Genomic DNA, 22,733 nt, shown 5'->3' on the forward strand with positions numbered 1-22,733 from the left:
ACATGAAGTATCTAAGGCATATCGGCCCCTGGAAAAATTATTTTAGCTTTGAGGATAAGTTCTATTTTCACTAAGTCTAACCTTGATGTTAGTGGCTACACTTTTTTTGCTAAGTATTGACATTTAAAAATAATGTTTTCTATGTTTGAATTCTGAGCATGATGCATATAACTGTATAGGGAGCCATGTTATCAGAGGAAACCATTTATATTATGGTGGTCTAGTGAGTGACCCCATCCTGCTCTGTATTTCCTCTTCCTACAAATAGCCAGTCTACTTTTAGAAAATCTAATGCATTGTGTTCCTTGACTTGAGATCGTAGGGCCCAAGAGTTGACACTAGGGTAATGTCCTTCCAAAGTTTTATATTAGAGAAGAATTGTTTGAATGGGTAACAATGGCTGGATCAAGAATCTCTTTCCTCATTCAAAACAAGTTGCAGGCCCATTCATCACAGAATTTGATGTAAACTAGTTGGGACTCCCTGAAACCTAATATAGTGTGTAGTATTATGGGAAACCATTTTTTTCTTTGAGTGAGCTGGTCTAGAACCAGTACTTACAAAAGCTTACTTGTTGTGAAGTTATTGGTGCTCATCCACAAATACTTGAATATCAAGGTGCTTATAACAGAGTCCTGGGTGAGTTAGGTGGCCCAGTGATTAATGTACTTTGTACCTCCTTCCGTTGGTTGATCTTATAATTCTGGTCCTCTATTCAGAAGTGCGGTTAGGTGGATAGGCGGTTTGAGCCCCTCCTGTCATGGGGGCAGAGGTAGGGGAGCCCAGGCCCACCCAGTCCACCTCTCTGGCTGCTGAAGGTGCCCTCTGAGTTACACTCCCAGGGTCACTTCCCATCACTGTTTTTCTCTCCTCGCTTTCAGTCCCAGATAAGGTGAAGAAGAAGAACAAAAGGTAACCAAACTGTCAGCCATAGCCGTGCTCAGCAAATTGCCTTACTCCCTCAGGGAGGCTTTTCCGGTGCTCTTGTCAGGAGCCTTCAGGGCAGGTCTGTCCTCCTCCCCAGTCACCCCACTTCTGAGCATGGCTACTCCTTTTTCAACCCAGTTGGCGCATGCTCGGCAGGGCTGAAGGGGTGGGGTCCCTGGGCCCACTTCTGTCCTTTAACCCCTTCTTACCTGGTGTGGGATTTGTATACTCTGTCACAATGCTGCATATTTATAAGGTGCTTTAGATTGGCATTTCTATCACTAGCAGAAGAAAATATAATGAAGTTAAAATTGCTGCTGAATACTATCTTGCTTTTTTCCATCTTCTATGCATTCAGATGGTATAAAGCTTTAGCTTCTAGCTGTACTAGTCCTCAAAATATTAGCAGACAAAATATCATTCCAGGAGGTGGGGGAAGCCATATGGTAATTAGAAGAAGTGGTTGGCAAAGCACTCAAATGTTTGGATGTTTTATATAACATTGGATGGGGTCTGCAAAATTGGGCAGGAAATCTCATCAGAATAAGCTTGCGTGATTGACTTTCAGTATTTCCTGCTTCCAGTGAGGCTAGAAGCATCAGCAGAACAGCTTTTCTTGCAGAATTGAACTACTTTTGCTTCTGATTTCAGCCAGAACCAGGATATGAAGTGGGGGAAAAAATGAAAAATAAGTTACTCAAGCTTTCTCTAACATTAAAAGTTCTGGGCACAAGTTTGGGTTGTTTCTTATTTTATACAAACCAATTCCCATCCTCTTTAGTGTTGTGTTTGTGTTTCTCACCTGTTTGTTTTGAGAAGAAACCGATTTCTATGGCAACATTGCCATGTAATAAAGTTACAGGTGAATATTTAAGTATTCTCAATTTGATGCTGTTGGATTTTTACACTTTCTGATTTTTTTTTTTTAATAATACTATGTGTATTTTCTGCAGCAGGATTAGTTGCCGTTTATTCTTAGTTATAGTCATAGGCAGCAATTTTTCTTGAAACACGCTGCCACTTTTCTCTAAGATCAAAGAATGTTCTTTTATGCATGGTGGCTTCTGTTTATGGACAGCTGGGTTATCACTCAAGCTGTCTCTAGCAGGAGCCAGAACAGGCAGGACATGCTGATGTTTTTCAAGATGCTTTGGAGCTTGGATGAGCTGAACCTTCCATTGTTTCTCATTCTCCGTTCTGCTACTCACACAATCGAATGTTGTCATTCATTATGTTGTGCTGAGTGGTTTTTGTATTTCATACTATGGTATGGCTGAAAAATCAAAAAGAAAGGCATATGAAGACACATCTGTTCCTCTTCGGCAATCATATCAGTAGCAGAATGTTTGTCTTGTGACAGAGACTCGTTCCTTTATATGAGATGCGGCTTCAACCGATTCTTACTCCCCCCACACCTTGTCATCTAGGATAATGGCAGTCTGACTTTCCCAGAGACATCTTGCAGCAAAGGAACTCTTGTGGTTGTAGGACATACTGTTTCCTCCACCTTATATGCTTGGCTGATGCAGCTTTAAGCAAATGCCATTTAATTAAAGGGGCTGCTGAGAATAGGTCTTCTACAAGCCATATTTAAGCACAAATTAATTCGCAAATTCCACAGATAAAAGTTGCAATCCATGGTTCTTGTTTGAGTCCAGTACGACTCCTCTCCTCCTTCCTGGAGGAAAAGTAAAATAGCACTTTTCTAGCCTAGATCCTCCAGAAGAAGTGTCAGGTAGGTCTAGTGCATCTGAACCTTCATCAGAGGATATGTTCCCTGATGTAGATAGTTTACCTAAATAAGCCCACCTCAGTAAAAAGGATCCTGAGAAGAGCTAGATTAGGTCACATTCTCAAATCTTAGGTGTATTTTCATCCAAGAAAGAGTAGGAGCAGAGGCCAAGGTTTTGATTCCTCCTACTCTAAAAGGATCCTTGTGCCATGTCGGGGTGGCCTTTGCACTTTCCTCTAGGAGGTGGATTTTGATATTTTAGCTCAAACTGAAGATCAGTATGTAACAAAGTAGGTAATTGTGCCAAAAGGGTGCTTGGTAGATTGGAAGGGGAATCAGTTGCCAAAAGTCTCCTTAAAATAAATAAATAAAAAATCCAAAATGTATCCTTCACAGTTTTCCAAAAACAGTCCTGGAAAAATTTGTATGAGAATATTAAAAGCTTTTTGGCTTCCAGCAGAAGAGAAAAGCACGGCAGTGTGCCTGCTTTTTGCTTTCTGTTACCCAGTAGTTCAAGAGGGATCAATCAAGTACTTTTGGACTAAAATGCCTAGATAATTATCTTTTAGCTTAAAATAAACTCCAAAGGAAAACCTTTGAGCGCAGACTGGAGCAACAGACTCTGGAATTAAGCTACATGACTTAGGTTTGCATTACGCCTTTGTGCATAATACTTTCCACTGATTCACAGTGATCTGTAATTTCAGTTTATAATTGGCAATCAACATTTTGCTTCCCTTCTGTCTTGGCATCTTCACAGAAGTGCTAGTAGTATTAGCAGTAAGCAACTTTTCTGAATGATCAAAAAAGCTCTTTTACTAGCTCAAACAGCTGTGAACAAAGTGTTGGAAATGTTTCACAATCTGGGGTTTATAGTCAACCTAAAAAAAGTTACTGGTACTTTGTTTCATTATCAAAGCCATTTTACCATATGATCAGTTTGGTGAGGAGACAGTACATATAGGAGTGGAAAAGATAACGTAAGTTGATGGAAGACATCAAGAAAATTGAGACAATGGGTATTCTGATAGAGCCAGTATTTAAGAAAGACATGGTACTTCAGTAATTGGAGCCTCTTGTCTGAGAATAATGTTGTAGGCACAGTTCTTGTCTAACCACAAAGATCATAATGCTCCATGAACAAACTGTCTTACTCAATATTTCTAGGTGCAATTCATCTTGCTGATTTTAACCTGTCTTTCTAGCTGGAAACCTTTCTAACCTAGGGAGGTTGTGGAATCTCCATCGTTGGAGGTTTTTAAGAACAGGTTTAGACAGACACCTATCAGGAATGGTCTAGTTATTATATAGTCCTGCCTTGAGTACAGGAGACTGGACTAGATGACCTATTGAGGTCCCTTCCAGTCCTACACGTCTACGATTTTGGGAATATATACAATTGGTGTACCAACATCAGCTTTGGAAATAAGAATAAAAGTGAGGAAAACATTGCATTATATAAATAGATACCTTTTTAATGGTTTGTTCTTACCTATTTTCCAGAGAGCAGAATTGACCTCTGATAAAGACCTGTATCTTGACAACAGCTCTGTTGAAGAAGCATCAGGTGTCTATCCAATTGATGACGACGATTATTCTTCTGGGTCCGGCTCAGGTAAGACATGTGTCTCTACATTTTTTCATCGCATTGTAACATTTTTTTTCTTCTTCAGTAAGTACAAGAATGTCTGTCTAAACCTGAAAGCTGTTCATCACCTTGAAATTATTGCTTTAGTCGGGATTCCAGGGCACTTGACTCTATACATGCATTGTGCTGAGCATCTCTCCAGATTTATCCCCTATCTATTAACTTCCTGCTCTTATGCTTTTACTACTCAGTTTGTCCAATAGCTATATCATTTTACCGAATTTCTCTGCATCTCGTCTATAGTGTGCTGAGCTTTCTAGAGTTTAGAAAGTAGAAATTTGGGCAGGTGTTCTCTCCCCCATGGGCAGATTTGATTCCTAATTGGGTATCCTAATCTTTGATATTAAATGTTTGTAGCAAGATACTAGTTTAATCTAGTCTTATATTTTTCTTGTACACACACACATTCAGATAAATATTGTTAATAAATTTACTTGCAACTTTTTAATAGAAGTCCAGATATTACCAAACAAATCTGATAGCTTTTTCTGATGTAATTACATCAATTTAGTGGATAGAAGAAATGCAATGAATATATTTATATTTGGATTTCAGTTAAGGTGTTCTACATAGTGACACTCACCCAATTTCTTTACAAGTTGATTTAAGTGTCAAGTATATGAATTTCATCACATGAATTGGAGACTGGTTGAAAGGCAAGCAACAGAATAGTGATCCAAGTGGGAAATGTGTCAGGTGGGGTACCATGGAGATCAGTTTTGGGGACTCATGTCATTCATATTCTTCAGCACAGTAAGATCCACAAATCCGACAGTGGGTCTTCAGCCTGTTGGCTATTTTAGGGTTAGAATTCGTACTTGTCGAGCACTGGCCAAGAAGTGTTCCTCTCCTGCTGACAAGCCTGCTAGTCTTGCTCTGTTTCCAAAGCTACAGTTGAGATAGACAGGCCTTCCTGATCCAAAGCTTCTAGGATCTTTAGAAAATAAAGTATTGGATTCACGCTGAAACAGGACCTAAATGTTACATTGTGGTACATTTTATCTATTAATTTAGTTGGACTTGAACTAAAATTTGTGCCTTGCTTTTGGGGTTGAGTCGCTTAATGCCTGCTTTCCCTCTCTTCCTGAAGAACTACGGTAGCATATGGCCATGCTTGATCATGGCTGGCAAGCAAGCTAATGGAAAACCTGGTCCCCTTGAACTTTTTCCAGAGTGTATGCATGGATAAGAGCTCTACTGCTTACGTGGCTGGGGAGAAGCATCCCCTCACACAAACTTTGGCCCAGCCCAGTAGTAAACCTGGTGGTATGTGAGAGCAGCTTATATTACCATTCGTGGTGCAGAGAGGGAAGTACATAGTAAATACTTTGATTCCATGTTAGGCAGTAAACTTTCCTGGAGAATATCCATTGCTAATTCAAGGTACAAATAAAATCAGATTTCCTTTTTTTACATGGATTTTCTTCCCCATCTTTCTGTTATCCTGGTGAGTTGTAGGGTGAACTGTCAACTCTAGTTATATGCTTTCATACTTCTTGACAGCACTGTAGTTGAGTATAGATATAGTAAGTGATGTTTACCCTTTGTACCTGATCCAGACTCAGCTAAAAGAAGAACTTTGCTTAATGCACACTTGCTACTGCAGTACCCAGTCGACCTTGAAATTTCTGCAGTTTCTTTCTTTGGTGTTCATGCTCACGGGTTGCTAGGACAGGCAACTTTTTAAAAAAAGAATATTTTAGGAAGTCTAATTTTGTTCAATGTTTGCTTCAATCTGTGTGACTATTTTCATGACCGTATTAAAAACTGCCTCTCCTTTTCTGCCCCATTTTTGCAAGTAGAAATAATTGGGTGCATAAATAAAATGTAGATGTCTAAGTATTTGATTGCTCCTGCAGATCAGAGAATTAAACATCTAAAATCTACTAGTGATTATAAGGAAAAATTAAGTTGCAGGTACAGACTGAGAGGTCTGTTTTGAGGCCTTTTGGATACTAAACAGAAAGAACACTAAGATCAGGGAAAGCTTCCCTTAAGTTCCTACAAGACAGGTCTATGCAACCCACATCAGTGCTGGATGGGCAAGACCCTTCTCTGGACCAATGGGGACCAAGTCCAGAAAATACCCAGTGAGCTGCAGAACAGCTAGCTCCTGAATTGCTACTTCTAAACCTGTCCTCCTATGGGTTCTGGTAGGGCAGCATGCTCCTCTGAAAACCACTAGGACAGATCCCTTTCAGCTGATCAACCCAAGAAGAGTGGACTTCAAGGCCTGAAATGGGTATCACTGGAGGCCTGAAGGAGTACAATATTGGACTTCCAATATTGTCTTGGGCACTGAATATAACTACCTCCGTTATCAACATCTCATTTGTCACCATGTGCCATAGCACCATCACATTTGGTGTTGACTACTTGGGCACCACTGACCTCTGCACCACTTATTTTAGCACACTGTCTCTGTCTCTGTCTCTGTTCTGAGATCATACACAGTACCATGGGATCTGCAGATTACAACAGAGCCAGAGTTGCTGTTGCTATCCAAGGTGCTGAAACGTTCTTTGAGTAGTGGCCCTATGAATACTCCATTCAGGTGTGCATGCATGACGTGCACCTTTAATTGGAGATTTTCATGGTCAGTGCCTGTTCAGACCATGCATGCACTCTACACATCCTCGTGCACTGCATTCAGGCTGTATAGGGCTATGTGGGTGAATTGCCCTCTGTTCCTTTTCAACCACCTTGGCCTGAGATGGAGCATTCAGCATAACTGTTTTTGTCGGTCAAGCTTGCCTGGGTTAGTATGTTAGCATTAGAGTTTAGATTAGTTTAGTGTTTTATAGTTAGTGTTAGTTTTTATAGAGCATTGTTTTGGGGGATTTGTTGTCCTTTCAATTCTCTGTCCCCACACCCTTCGTGGGGAAGTATGCCAGGATCACCAGGGTTCGAATGTTTTTTCCTCAGCTTCCTCAGCTCAACATTCCCTTAGACCCTTTAAAGGAAAAACTTTAGAGATTTCTGAAAGGGGCTCTAAGAAAAGGAACTCTGGATCTCCTCATAAAGAACCCTCACCAAAAAGACTGAAGTCTCCTCATAAGTTGACCATCTCTGAGCCTTTAGGTTCTCAGCCCAGTACCGTTGAGTCTCCAGGCTCCTCTGGGACAGATGGCACAGCCAAGTCTCTGGGCTCCTCTAAAAGCCATGGCTCCAGCCACACTCTGGTAGCTAAAACATCTTTTGATACTGTCAGGACATGATCAAGGCATTAGGGAGAGACAGTCTGCTCTCAGCAAACCAGTACTGATAGACATACTCCAGCCTCTGGTACCCAACATAGTGGGGCCCTTGGGACTGCAGAGGGCTAAGTGGCCACCTGAGCCTATTTCTGCCTCAAAGCATACCATCTGCTTCCTCTCCAGAGACCTGCCTAAATAGACTTTCACCGTGATACCATTAGTTCATCTGGTACCACCGGAATGTAGGTACTCTGAGGACCTATCTGTGTCAAAGGAACTGGAGTCTCCCCTATTGATGGGTACCAAGCCCTTTTTGGTACTGAGATCTGCACAATCACCAGAATTGCACCTTTCTCTGGAATTGCCTGGTTCACCACCATTTTCTGGTGAAGCTCCTCCTATGGATGATGATGATGAGGAGGAGGAGGACCTCTCTCAAATATCTGAGCAGGGTTCTCCTATTTACCTCTTTCTGACATCTACAAAGAAAGAGATGATGCTCGGGGGAGACATTATGAAGGCCTTCCTCGGTGTATGAGCAGCCATGGATGCCACCCCTTATGCCATGTGGTTCCCCTCAGCGGCCATATTGGGACCCTTGACGGGCCGGCTGTCAACGATTCTCTAGAGATTCTAGCCTCGCTTGCCGGAACTGTAGAGACTGACAGTCCCCTTCCCATCTTTCTCCTTAGTTACCTGAACAGTAGAAGGAAACATTTGAGGAGCAGGAGGCTAGAATAGACAAGGTCAGGCTGCAGACTGATATCGCCTCATCTGCCCCTGAAGAGGCTGTCATGAATCTCCCACTCTCCCTGGCTAATGACTTTAAGCAGTTCAAGACTTCGTGAAACAGGTGGCAGATTCTTTACAGATACCCCTAGAAGAGGTCAAGGAGTCATACCACAAGCTGCTGGATATTTTACAGGCAGCGTTGTCTGCTCAAGTTACCCTGCCCATTTAATGAGGCACTTTTGGATCCTGCCAAGACTATCTGGCAAATTCCAGCAACAGTACCACCACTTGTCAGAGGGCTGATAAAAATACTGTGTCCCAACCAAGGATTCTAAATTATTTTCCCACCCTTCTCCTAACTTATTGGTCATTGAAGTTGTCAATGAACATGGAAGGCAGCATCACACTAAGTCAATGCTGTATGACAAGGACCAAAAATGCTTTGACCTTTTTGGACATAAGAGCTACTTCTTAGTGACCCTGCAGTTTAGGATTGCTAATTAGTAGGCTCTCATGGCATAGTATAATCACACCAACTACTCTAAGTTTCAGTCATTTATTGAACACCTTCTAACTGAGCATCATGAGCATTGTCAGTACATTATAGCAGAATGTCAGCTGCTAACTAGAATGTCCTTACAGGCTTCCATGGATGCTGCTGACAGTGCCACTTGTTCCATCTCCAGGCCAGTTGTCATGTGGTGGGCAAGGGGCTCCAGCTCTCTGAGTTCCGAGATCCAAAAATACAGTTGAGGACCTTCCCTTTGATGGCTTGAAACTCTTTGTGGACACGTCTCTACATACTTTGAAGGACTCTAGGGCCACCTTGCGACTTCTCAGGTTCTACATAGCCGTAAATAAACTGAGATATAGTAGATCCCAAACAGCCCAGAGATCCCACCTTGTCCAGTTCCCTGTGTTTCAAAGATGTACAGAGCCCCCAAAGGGGAAAAAAAAACTAGATTCCAGAGAGAGAGAACCACCGCTATATCTGGCCTAACCACACAGCCTTCATCATAGTCAAAACACCAGTTTTGACAGGCTGGTCGAGGGTCTGAATTGTCTTTACTTTTTGGGCTTCCAGGTGCAACAGTTCTCCACCTTCCTTCTTGAGCAAATTACTACTGACAAATAGGTCTTGGAGATTATAAAATCAGGCTACTCCATTCTTTTTACCTCCCTTTGTCCACCTCACCCATTTCCCTGTCCCTCTTCAGGGACCCCTCTCATGATCACTTGTTGACACAGGAAATCAAATTCCTTCTGTGCACAGGAGCCTTAGAACCAGTTCCTGCTCAGCACTGGGAAAGGGATCTTACTCCAAGTACTTCCTGGTCCCAAAGATGAATGAAGGGTGGAGACCTGTTTTAGAGCTAAACAACTTTGAGAGCACAGAAGTTCAGGATGGTCACTCTTGCAGCTATAGTCCCTTCATTGGAACTAGGGGCTTGGTTTTCAGCCCTTGATCTGCAGGACCTGTATTTCCATATCTTGATTCACCCATCTCTGATATGATTCCTTCATTTTGTGATAGGCCAAGATCAGTTCCAATACTGGGTTCTCCTGTTTGGGTTTATCTCTGCGCTGAGAGTATTTTCGAGAGTTTGGGCAGTGGTCACTGCCTCTTTGTCCTGTGGTGATAGTCTTTACATACGTCGACAATTGGCTGATGAAGGAACAGTGTTATGACAAAGTTCTTTCAGCTATACAGGCAGCCGTGGCGCTGTTCCTCAGGCTAGGTCTCAAGCTCCATATTGAGAAGTCTATATTGGCTCCTGTGCAGAGAATAGAATCCATAGAGGCATCCCTAGATGCTATAACAGCCAGAGCCTACCTTCCCATGGACAGGTTCATGACACTATCAGATTCTGACCTCTGGATTCAAATGAGCCCACAGACCTTCATGAGAAAATGTCTCCCAACATTTGGGGTACATGACAGCTTGCAGCTTTGTAACAAGTCATGCAAGATTATGCCTTCATTGTTTCCATGAGTGACCAAAAACAGTCTACCGAACAAACACAGTCTAGACAGACAGCTTTCATTCCCTTGTCATATGAAAGATTCCCTCAACTGGTGGAAGGATTCTTGCAACATCTGTGCAGGCATCCACTTTATTCAGCCACCCCCAACCATTACCATAACATTACCATTATTCATTCCAGAGGTGGACCTCTTCACCACCATCACCAACAAGAAGTTTTGTTCAAGGGGGTGAAAGGGCCTTCACACACTAGAAGATGCCTTCCTTTTACCTTGGATGAAAGGACTTTTGTATACTTTTCTCCCAGTGCCCCGAACATTAAACGTAGTGAACAAGATGAAAACGGACACACCCCAGGCTTCCTGCTCCCATAGAGCCCTGGTTGCAGATTTGGGGTCCAGAGGGCTAGCAGGCTTCCTGATGGAGCTGCAGACCCTGCAACGTGGGTAGGTTTCCAGTGGATATCCTGCTTGTGTTTTGGCAAAATTTTCATTGCATCTGTAATAGATTTGGCAACACATTTCACTACAACTCCTCAGCATTTTCCAACCAGCTGTAAAACCTGCCCTGTGCCAGGTTCCCTTGAAGCAGCACAAGAAGGAAACAAAGTTGACACCAAAAGATAAAGAGCCCAAAAGCCCTGGCAGCAAGAGCGGTCCATCAGCTGGTTTTAAATTAAGAATTGCTGCCTACCAAGCCCTCTTTGCAAGGTATGAGTATCTCAACTGGTAGAAAAGCTGAGTTTGCCGACAGGTTGCCTCAAGAGCCTGAGGAGTTCAAGTTCCTGATTTCTGAGGGGCAGTAGATAGCTAAGATGTGTCTGCAGGCCTCTTTAGATGCACTGTGGTCCATGGCAACCTTCGTTGTCCTGAGGAGAACGTCTTGGTATCAGGTATCCGATTTCAGAGCCCTCAAAGGGGAGGTCTTCACTCTTTTTAACTGAAAGACGGATGACTCTCTTCACTCATTGAAGGACTCCCAGGCTATTCTGCATTCACAAGAAGAATTTACAGCAACTCCTAGAAGGAAGCAGGGAAAACCTTCATGTTCTAGGCAGAGACCATCACCCGTACTTTCTACCACCAGAGGTCCACTGAGCCTCCAAAGAGATGGCAGTGCTTTCAAGAAGAAGACCTCAGGCCTCTACATCAGTGACCACTTCCAAGCACCCCTTTTGTCAGGCTGGTTGAGAGTTGTGCTACTACCAGTCTACAGAACCTTCCCTCCTCCTCCCTCCCCCCCCCCAATTTGGACACTACCTCCGTTTCTTTCAGGAAACGTAGAACTGTATAACATCAGACTGCTGGGTGCTAGAGAGAGTCTCTGTGGGAAACTTTTTAGTTTCATACCCTTCCCTCCTGCTTCCCTGTCTCTATTCAGGGTCCCCCTCTCGCAAGAGACTTTGCTTCAAGAGGTGGAATCCCTTCTTGCTTTAAGGGCAGTAGAGGAAGTTTCACTACAATATGGGAGGGATTCCCGTACAGTTTCTATTTCAACTATTTCCTAATCCCAAAGAAAAAAGGGGGATGGTGTCCTATCGTGGACTTGTGGAGACTTGATGCCTTTTTTTGTTGCTTCAGGTTCAAAATGATAACCTTTGCCTCCATAATTCCATCGTTAAGCCACAGGACTGGTTTGCAACTCTCAACTTGCAAGATACTTACTTCCATATCTCTGTCCATGCTGCTCACAGGAAGTACCTGAGGTTACTGGTGGGACAAGCACATTATCACCACACAAGGTACTACCCTTTGGAGTATCAACTACATCGAGAGTTTTCATCAAATGCCTAGTAATGGTGGTAGCTCATCTCAAAAAACAAAGGCTAATAATGTAGCAATACCTCCACAGTTGGCTGATTTGAGGAGTCACCTTAGCAAGTGGAGATTCTGGTCAGCAAATTCTCTGACTCTTCAAGTTGGGGCTGAAGATCTACACAGAGAAATCTTTTGACCCCTATAATGCTGGGCCCGCGAAGGTTAAACAGTCAGCAAGCTGGGGGGCCTGTAAAGAAACCCTTAAGGACATATCAAAATGATATTGCAAGGTAAACGGGGCCATTCCTTGTAGATAGTCATCAAAGCCACGTTGAGTAGACTAGAATCTTTAACATATTTGCTTGTATTGTTTGAGAATCGAAGAGTAAGTGCTAAATATATCTGTTTACCTGCATTCTGTTAGAAATCTAACAATGTGATCTAATTAGTCTATAGATGCTAAATCCTGTTCCTGTCTTGTAATGCTTCATTACTATATTCTATTGACTCGGAGATCAAAAGGGGATATCATTTATATGGAACTTGTGGTGTCAGAATATTGTCCTAATCTCTCCTGGAAGCTTGTAATTCCACATAGTAAACTACTTGTGTACTGTCTTAATAGTTTGAGTGGCTATTGTTAACTGTATTGTTTGAGAAAGAACCCATTGAATAGAGATCAAACTGTCGGTTCACTTTCATCAAAGCCCATGTGGTGGAGTTACCTGTGAGCGTCCAGCTTGCTTCAACTGTAAAGGAAACTTTGGGCCTGATCTTTTTCATCTCCGGTCATCTTAAACTTTAACGGGGAAGGTCTAAACCTTAAAATTGAGGCCTTCAGGTGTACCTTGGATCACCCTGGAATTCTCATGGAAGAACTTTAACAAACTCTATACCTGGACTCTCTATTGGATTCTAAACTTTAGAACTGATTCCAGAAAGACTTTTACAAATCAGCAACCTCACCATCTCTGCTATGAAACTGACCTAAGGACTTTACACACATTTGTATGTATATTGATCTCTTAACCGTATATAACTTTTTTCTTTTATTAATAAATCTTTGATTTTAGTTAATAAGGATTGGCTGAAAGTATGTATTTGGGTGAGATCTGAAATATTCATTGACCTAGTGCACAATGTATCCGGTCCTTTGGAATGGGTAGAAATTTAAGTATGGTGAGTAAGGTTTTTACTAACCCCTCACTGTATTATATTTGGATGTTTAGATAGGATCCAAAGGCTGGATTGCCTAAAGGGGACTGTAATTAGCTTCTGGTTAACCAGTGTGGTATTACAGAAGCTGTTTTGTTACTGGCTTGGTAAATCTAATTATAGAATAAATCACCAGTCTTGGGAATTGTCTGCCCTATTTCTTGCAGTCTGCCCTGAGTTGGCATTCTCAGCGTGACCCATCCAGGCACCATGATCACAACCCTACACATAGATTAGAGTTGATAGGGGCAGTGACAGACTCCATGACAGCCACAACTTACCTGTCACCAGACAGATTTAAACACATGATCATGATCATCTGCCAGCTGCCAAATCAACCAGCTGATTCTCAGTTGGTGAGAATTCACTAAAGTCTCTCTGGATGTGTGGCTTCCTGTATGTTCATCATGCAGCATGCCAGACTACATCTACGTTGTGTGTAAAACTGGCTGAAGTTGGTGAACTACCAAGCGGACATCATGTCGTATGCAGTATCTATGCAAGTTCCTCCCAAAGCCCTTTCCTCACTGAACTGGAAAGGAGTACTATTCCCTTAATTCTCCCCACCAAGACTCTGGTGATTGATACATCTCTCCTAGAATGGGGAGCACATCCAGACCACTGTCAGGTTCCTTAGGGCATCAACCTTATTCCATTCCTATCAGGTCATAGAGAACAACTTCATTCTGTTCCTTTAGTGCACTACTCAGATGAAACCTAGGCAGACAGTGTTGTCATACTTCCTATCCATTAGGGTAGGCCTTCTGATGGCTGCTATTTCCAATCAGATGGGGGGGAGGGGTAGTTGAATTTGGGAGCTTTCTCTGAGACCCAGTATTGTACTGTTAATTCAGACAAGTAGTCCTCACAGGTATCCTAGCATTCATTCCATAAGTAAAACCAGGAAATATTCCTCCAGTTAAGCATGCAAGTTCACTCCTTAGGAGCACTGACAGTCTCAAGGCAAAAGAGTCATGTTTCCTGTATTGAGATCTGCTAGATAGCAACTAGTAACCAAATTGTGCATATTGACCAGCTAATCTTGGTCAACGTCTCTTTCTGTTGGCAGAAGTCTTCTCTGGGCATTAGTACCAGGGAGAGAGGAAGAAGATATTTTTATATAATCTACCTTGTTTTGGGTGTCCATATTTAAAGGATGATCCTGCTTCCCACCCTGGAGGCACGCTACTATGAAAATACCATCATAACAGATCTGCCGACCTTAGCACAAAGAAGATTATGAAAATACATCAGTGCTTACCTGAAAAATTCCTTTCTTTTGAGTAATAAGGTCCACATATCCAGCCTATGCTGGAGACAAATGGATCATCCAGAATAGAGATTGAAATTGATATCTGAGGATTTGTGTTTGTTATCATTAGGTGGAATTTACCATATTTGTAGTAGGAATGTATTTCTCAAAGTGTATTTATCACATTCTGTAATTTAAGTAAGTAGAATTGGAATTAAATTAGCTATGGAAGTTTTCTTAACTGGCGGGACCTTCGGGGGTGGGACAGTCTCCTGCTGCCAGTGCATTACAGGCCCAGTTCTGCCCTCAAGCTGCAAGCAGGCTGAAGTACTTATTGTAATGTATCTATGGACCTTATTATTTTAAGCAGGGAAATTTTTAGGTAAATGTGGATACCTTTTCTTATTGGATGCTTTTCCCCTCTTTTTTTTCTTTACAGGATATTGTTTTCAAATATTTGACAGTGCAGTCTTTTTCAGAGGAATTGTCTATGCCTTAATTAGGGTGTTTTTTTTAGAATTCCCTTAACATCCTTTCACAGTGGTGATTTTAATATACTACATTGCAAGTTAGATTTTTTTTTTTTAATTCCTTCACTTTTGCTTTCCTTGAATCCAGTATCCTTGTGCTTAATTATTGTGTGAACCCGTTCCTTACAATGCTGAATCCAAATAGTTCTTGGTCATGGGATCCAAACTTCCCTATGACTTTCGTGTTGTCAGTAAGTTCATGTAATTGCCAAGAAGTCATTCTGGGATGACCTATCTTCTCATTCAAACTTTTACATCCTGTATTCTATAGCTGTATTCTGAAAGCTCTCTTCTTTAAAAAATATATATATATATATATATATACCAAAATGTTTCTGCCAAAGCCTGGTAACTGACAGAAAATGGCAGAAACATTTTGGTAACTACAGTGGATTGTAGCAGTTTATCTCAAACGTTTTGTGGCAAAGCAAGGTTGTTATGAATAATCATGGGCAGAACATCATTTATTTTTTGGTTGGAACTCTACTACAGTTAAAATGTAATGCGTACGAATGATTTTCATGCAGAGATTTCCTGAACATCATTGTTTTGTTTTAGGAGCTGAAGAAGATGAAGATAATACAGTGATAGCAACGTCTAGAACACTTCCAAAGATACCGTCAACTAGTGATGCGCCTAAAGCTGACACAACTACACTGAAAACACAGACCAAGATTCCTGCACAAACGAAGGTTTGTGGGCACTTACTTTTTACTGCAGCACAGTAATACTTTTTACATGGTTTTAATCAAACATAATTCTGTATGCCTTAAAAGGTTATTTGAAAATATACTTAATGAATAGTTATGCCTATAATAATCATAAAAACCTTACCTAATATTTCTACACTCTGTTAAATCAAATGTAGAGCTGGCCATAGAGATTCTAATTCCCAGTATAGAACCAGTGTACCCACTCTAGATTTCACTTCCAAGAAGAGAGTATCGAGACCAGGACAGCACATCATCTCATGAACACATAGGTATATGTGAACATGCAATATAGTCTTAACCCTTCATTATGTCTCCAAAAGGGTTGCTAAATAAGCCATGTATTAAGCTGCCTCCCCCCACTCGCCCATAAAAAGGATAATTTTGTTTGTTTTTGTGGTATGCTTTGTGCTTTTCTCCAGGTTTCTCTTGAGAAAAATACCATCCTTAAAATTCTAACATGGTATTTTGCAATGCTTACTATGTCGTTCACCGATTCCATTGGCACGCAGATAGAAAACAGTGTAAATGACAATGTTTAAAAGAATAGTTGACAGGTATTCACATCACAGAACCACTGTTATAAGTGAGACACATGCTGACACAAGTACCAGAGATACCAGGATTGAATGCTTATGACAAGAACTGCTCCTTCGTGCTTAGAGATGGTCTTTTAGGTCAGAGACTTGTTGGCCGAGTACTCTGGGGAAGTTTGTGCTGTTGCTGCCCATGCTAAACATCTGTGGCTGGGAGTCAGCTTTGGTCAATATTTTCCAAACGGGTTAGTGAATCTTGGGCCACGTCTACACTACCCGCTGGATCGGCGGGATCTATTGGGGATTGATTTATCATGTCTCGTCTATACGCGATAAAGTGATCCCCGAATCGATGCCCGTACTCCACCTCGGCAGGAGGAGTAAGCAGAGTTGACGGGGGTGCCGCGGTGGTCAACTTGCCGCCGTGAGGACGGCCAGGTAAGTCGAACTAAAATACTTCGACTTCAGCTACGCGAATAGCGTAGCTGAAATTGCGTATCTTAGATTGATCTCCCCGCCCTCCCCCCCAGTGTAGACCAGCCCTTGGGTGCCTAACTTGACATATCTTGAAAAGGGTCTGATTTGCAGAGCACATGCTCTCTGTAATTCAGACTCTTTTCAAGGTATGTCTAGTCACTTTTGAGCATCTTTCCTTTTGGTTGTGAGGGCTGTCAGCCTATCAGTTTACATAAGGACTATATTTATTATTTGTATAGAGGGAGAAAAAAGTAAAATAAAATACAAAGAAGGGCATGCAAAAATAAGGTAATTAAAGCCATTTTTAATAGAAATGCTTGGGCATGCTGAATCCAGTGCTTATTAAACTATGGGGCAGAAGCTTTGAGTATGAATGTTTCTTTCAAAAAAGAGCTGATCACATATAGCTTTTAGGAAAACCGTAAAATAACCAGTTCAATTAGTTTCTGTACATTGAAAAGATTTTGCTAATGTTTTAATAGCTTATTGTATGGATAATATTTAAAAAAATATTGAAAGCAATGTGGAAAATACTCTTGGAAAGAGATAATTGCACTTAGTATTAAAATATTGACGTGGAGACTGCGTGATATAGGGAAAAGCAGGGAAGGGAGAGATGGCTCTGTGAAGGGGCTCAGAGAAGAGGACCAGAAGCTTGATCTTCCTTTATTAGCGTATTAATGTGGAATAGAGAAGACTGATTTTTATATGCTGCTGTTTCAAGTTATAGATCTATTCCAAAGACAGACTTCTAAATCTGAGGGAAAGATTAATTTGCTCCCTTATCACTCAATGAAAAGGGGATGGCTCACCCTGAAAACAGCAGAGAGCACAGTACCACTAATTATCAGGAGTTGAGGCTTGGTATTATTTGAATGCTATGAAAACAAGGTCCTCCTTAATGATTTAGTCTGTCTCCCTATATCATTGCAGAGTATTACTCATAGGTTTCTGCAGAATCACATTAGCTCAGTGGTCCAGGACTAGGGCTCTTAGGTGCTATGATAATACAAGTAATAAATATATAATAATCTTGTTTCCTTTGTCAGTCTCCAGTAATGGTGACTCCACAATCTTCTTAATGAGGTCTCATTGACCTCATTATGATAGCGATTACTAATTTTTCCTTTTGCTTCATTTTAGATCTTTGCTGCTTTTTAAAAAATGTGCTTTGACTACTACTTCCTTCTTGCTAGCCTAAGTAATACATGAGGAACTATCATAAAGACACGGTCTTTTCTCTAGACTGTACAGACTCTGTTCTCTCTTCATAAATCACGTTTTCTACACCTTTAATCACTTGTTGCCTTTTTTGGATTCTTTTCAATTTTACTGTAAGGTGGAACCTAAAACTGCCTGTAGTATGTCAGAAGTAACTTCACAGGTGTTCTACAAAGAGAACTAATAATTCTTTGGTCTTGCATGTAAAATCTTTGATACATTTTGTTACAACATTATCACTATTATTACGCTGGGGGACTGATATTTACACACCCATGATTTGTTTATCAGCATATAATCATTTTGTGTGCTAATCTTCATGCTCTTGTTTCATACATGTGCATAATATTCTCTCTCCCCATGTAAAACACATTCATCTATCTTTATTAAATCACACTGTATTGATTTCTGCCAAATTCTGTACTGTCTGTAAATCCTGCTATATTTTTACTCGATTTTCCCTGCGGTTAGCTGTCCCTCCTAACTGGCTTATCAGTGAAACTGCATTTGTTGTTGTTGTTGTTGTTGTTTGGTTTCATCAGAATAACCTATCCAGGGGAATGATGTATGAGAATCAAAGCAATATAGATGCTGAATGTTGATCTGGCAGTGGTGTGGCCACTGAACAGATGTAGTATTTTCATTGGCTTTATTTTTTTATGTTTAGTAATTCTGTGGGCATTTAGGACTTTTCATCTTGTAATTTAACTCAATGCACTTTTACAGATGTGGAAAATATAATTGTACAGATCTCATAGGTACAGGTTTCATGTTTCAACATCATGATGATTGTATCAGTTTTATATAAATTTACTACTGCTTCCCTACTTTGTTTTTTGTGTTGGAATGTGCATGTTTAGATATGATTTTCTGACTACCTAGGTTAAAGAAGTGCCATTTAAAGTGCAGAAATGTACATTTTTGTAATGCGATCATTGCTTTTTTAAATGTATTGTAGTCACCTGAAGAAATTGATGACAAAGAGGAAATTCACAAGACTAACTCTAACGCTAACAAAAATAAGAACGACCCAGGTGATGACACTGATGTATTTACTGAGAAGCACTCAGAAAACCTCTTTCAGAGAACAGAAGTACTTGCAGGTAAGGAGCAGCTAGTTAAGGACTATTTTACAAGGTAATAGGAAAAAATGTAGAAAATACAAAGATGTTACCTGCAGAATAATCTAAACATCAAAATTCATATTGTCCCTGGGATGTTACCCTCCGCATTGCTGTGGGGTCCCTGAGGATTATACGTTTCTGCAGAGCAGCGAGTATTCCTTTGTGGAGAATTAGATGGGCTTCGTCCAGAGTTATTTAATCTACAGCCTGCCCTTTTGCGGATTATTTGCAAGGTATTCCATCTCCCAGAAGTTCAGTGCTTCCTCCTGGGGATTCTTAGTTTTCACAACCCAGGAAGAGAGAATTGCAATTTGAACTTGGGTTTCCATGATAACTTGTAGGGCAAAGATCTATGCCCAACCTGCCTGACCTTCAGTCCCTTCTCCTGGCAGGCTCTATCCCTCTTGAGTGTTGTTTGGGGGTCAGGGGAGATGATGTCATGGAGGAAGCCGCAACCTCTCTTTCCACTGAGAAGCAGGGATGTCTGTGTATGGAGGGTCATCTCCATGTGTGGACCAGGGAGACACAAGCTGTCCCCTCATTTTGTGTAGCTTGTAGCAGAGCAGCACCAGATAGCGTCACACTGGTATAGCTGTGCTGTTTTTCTTATAATCGGCACTGATTTCCAGGAATTTATAACTGTGAAATCCTCCTATCCATTGAAATTTGGCATCCAAACTGTTCTCAAAGTGCATTTATTTTTGTGGCGTATCCCAAAAAGGGGATGGTGTTTGAGCCGTAGAAGTGAGCTCAAGCCACAAAATTCTGAATCTGAATTTCCCTGAAGCTCAAGGGGTTTGGATAAAAGAGAACTAGCATTGACATAGCATATCCAGTGGAAATACTCAGATTTGATAAGTGTCGTTTGAATTGTTAGCTTGTGCACGCTGGCAAATACATGACAAATGAAATGTCCTCATTTTTTGGGCTACATGAAAGGGATACAAGGTTTATCATCAGGAAATGTATTTTAGGCTTAGGTCATGGAGTAACAGACTGAAGGAGATGTGGCATGAATCAATTTCTTCCTTGGTAAAACAGAATAGTAATCAAGAGTAAATTATATGTAATTTTAATGTTAGAAAAGTTACTTCCCTTTGTTAAAAGTAAGTTCAGAAGCAGCTAAGATTTTATTGTTATATTTGATCATGTTGTTGATATGTTCTGGGAGCATTATTGACTTTTTGTTAACTAAAAATATTACTACTTTGAGCTGTACTTTTTAATTTCTTTAGAATTATGGGCCATATTGTTTCTTTGACTTTTAAACAAAACTCTTTACTGAAATGTTTTTCTGTTTAAAAATCTATTTACAATGATTTCATAAAAAAGCCAATCAAGATAATCATTTAATTGGAGACAGTTTTTTAAATTTTAAAAGGATAGCAAATGACTAGTAAATATTTTGTGTACCGGAAAACAAATGTGGAGCTATGGATCTTATTTTGGCATATTGTGAATGTTTGTTCATTTTATTGCAGCTGTTATTGCTGGTGGAGTTATTGGCTTTCTCTTCGCAATTTTCCTTATCTTGCTGTTGGTATATCGCATGAGGAAGAAGGATGAAGGCAGCTACGACCTTGGTGAACGTAAACCATCCAGTGCTGCCTATCAAAAGGCACCTACTAAGGAGTTTTATGCATAAAATTCCTACTTAGTGTCTCTATTTATGAGATCACTGAACTCTTTTAAATAAAGCTTTTGCATAGAATAATGAAGATCTTTTTTCTTTAAAGAGCCATTATGGCACCTTTATGATAAAATCCCATTGTATTTAAAACTTTTCATGTATTCCTTTAAAAAAATGTAAAATTAAAACTTAACTTTTGCCGTGTTCTGTGAATAACAGTGGTAAAGCATTATTTTATAAAACCATTGATGTTCACTGAATCATTTTTAAAACTTTATGCATAAATATAAAATAATGAAAATGATTGTTTTATCCTATGGCTCAATGAAAGTTGTTTAATTTTTGTCAGCATGTCTCAGATCTTACAAGTTAGTTTTTATTTCATTAATTTATCTGTTTCCAAAAAAATGCCTTTTTGTAGTTGTCATGGTGCAATTTGTCTTCGGATAATTCAGATAACAGTAATTTTTAGTGTAAATGTAATTTTTCAGCTATGTAAACTTTAATCTCCACTTTGTATAAATTTGTGTCCAAATAGCAATTTTACACTTTGCATTGTTTCTCAATGTAACTGTAGCTTCAGTGAAATTTGTAACAGCAAATTAATGTGTAAAATTGGATTATTACTACAAACTGTATAGTCATATCCTTACTAAACAAATCTTTAAGGAAGATTTGAAGTAAGCTACTGACAAGCCTAAGCAAACCCAAAGACTCTAACAGTATTCTGAGAAGTTGCTGCAGATTTCTATGGCCACTGTATTTGTTAATTTCTTGCAATTTGAAGTTACAAGTAGGGGTTTAAATATCAATTTTTGTTCTTAAAAATACATTTAAGTTGTAAACGTCTTTTAAAGCCTTTGAAGTGCCTATGATTCTATGTAACTCGTCGCAGACTGGTGTTAATGAATATATAACAGTAAAAGAAAATGTTGGTATTTTATAAGCACAGACAATTCTAATGGTAACTTTTGTAGTCTTACATGGATAGACATAAATTGTAATTTGGGAACATAAACACTACTGAATAAATCATGTGGCCTAATACTGAAATTTCATAGTCATATACTTTTGTACTTTTTTCATCTTATTCCTACTTGGTTATGTTTAATTTCACAAATTATGTCTATTAAATCTTGGAGGATGTTCTTTGGAAACCAAGACCAAGAAAAGCTATTGATGAGGCTCATGCTTTGAACAGAGATTCAGAAGTGGCACGCTCAATGTTTCTTTGTGTACATGCTTGGAACTTGCCTGTTAATTATGAGGATTTCAGTCTTTGCATTATATACAATGGCAACATTGGCACAGACATATACTTTCTGCAAATTTAATTTCAGGTTGTAAAACTCAAAGGACTACACAGAATTTCATTTATTATGGATATAATTTCTTTATTCATTCTTCTATTCCACCTTTGGAGGACCTCCGCTTGATTCAACTCAGACTCCAGAAGGAGAATTGAGAAGTGGAATATCTTTATATGAGAAGACAGACGTATTCCAAGTAGAAGAGAAAAGGCTTTGTTGGTTAGGATCCAAGTAGCTTTGCAACAGATAGACATATGGAGATGACAACAGCATGCTTGCCTACGTTAGGCTCCGTCCTCAGGTCTGTTAATTTCTTCTTTTCTGATTTCTTAATTTCAAAACTAGGTGGGCAGAAGATTGAACTGAACTACTTCTCACAAGTATATATCTTTGTATATACATATCCAGAGAAAAGAATCACATAACTTATATTTGCTGCTGCCCCAAGTTCAATGGTCATCTAGGAAAAATTAAAATTATTCTGCACTATAATAGTTGCTTTTTAACTACTTACACTTCCTGGCAGATTTTCTGAAGCCATATGTCTTCACTAATTAAAAACAGGGTAAATATTTAACAGGTATATCTCATTGTGCAATATTTAGTGAAATTCAATTCATAAAATAATTGCTTGAAATAACTGTGCCAAGAAAAGGAAATTTCAGGCAAATGCTGTGCCACTGCTGTAAAATAAAATATTTGTTAAAGTGCCAAAATAAAGTCTATCATGCCTAAACTAATATTTCATTTG

The 22,733-nt window shown here is 40.0% G+C and overlaps 1 protein-coding gene across 1 annotated transcript in view; it reads left to right on the top strand.

The window, feature by feature from the left end:
- SDC2 (syndecan 2) overlaps positions 1 to 21,725 on the top strand; it is a 98,208-nt gene extending 76,483 nt beyond the window's left edge. Inside the window, exons 2-5 of the mRNA XM_034763341.1 lie at positions 4,163 to 4,274; positions 15,533 to 15,666; positions 18,877 to 19,021; positions 20,524 to 21,725. Coding sequence (XP_034619232.1) covers positions 4,163 to 4,274; positions 15,533 to 15,666; positions 18,877 to 19,021; positions 20,524 to 20,687 — 555 coding nt within the window. The 3' untranslated portion in view covers positions 20,688 to 21,725. The remainder of the gene's footprint in view (positions 1 to 4,162; positions 4,275 to 15,532; positions 15,667 to 18,876; positions 19,022 to 20,523) is intronic.
- The last annotated feature ends 1,008 nt before the right edge of the window (positions 21,726 to 22,733 follow it).

Source organism: Trachemys scripta, chromosome 2 (genome assembly GCF_013100865.1).
Source record: "Trachemys scripta elegans isolate TJP31775 chromosome 2, CAS_Tse_1.0, whole genome shotgun sequence".
NCBI lineage: Eukaryota > Metazoa > Chordata > Testudines > Emydidae > Trachemys > Trachemys scripta.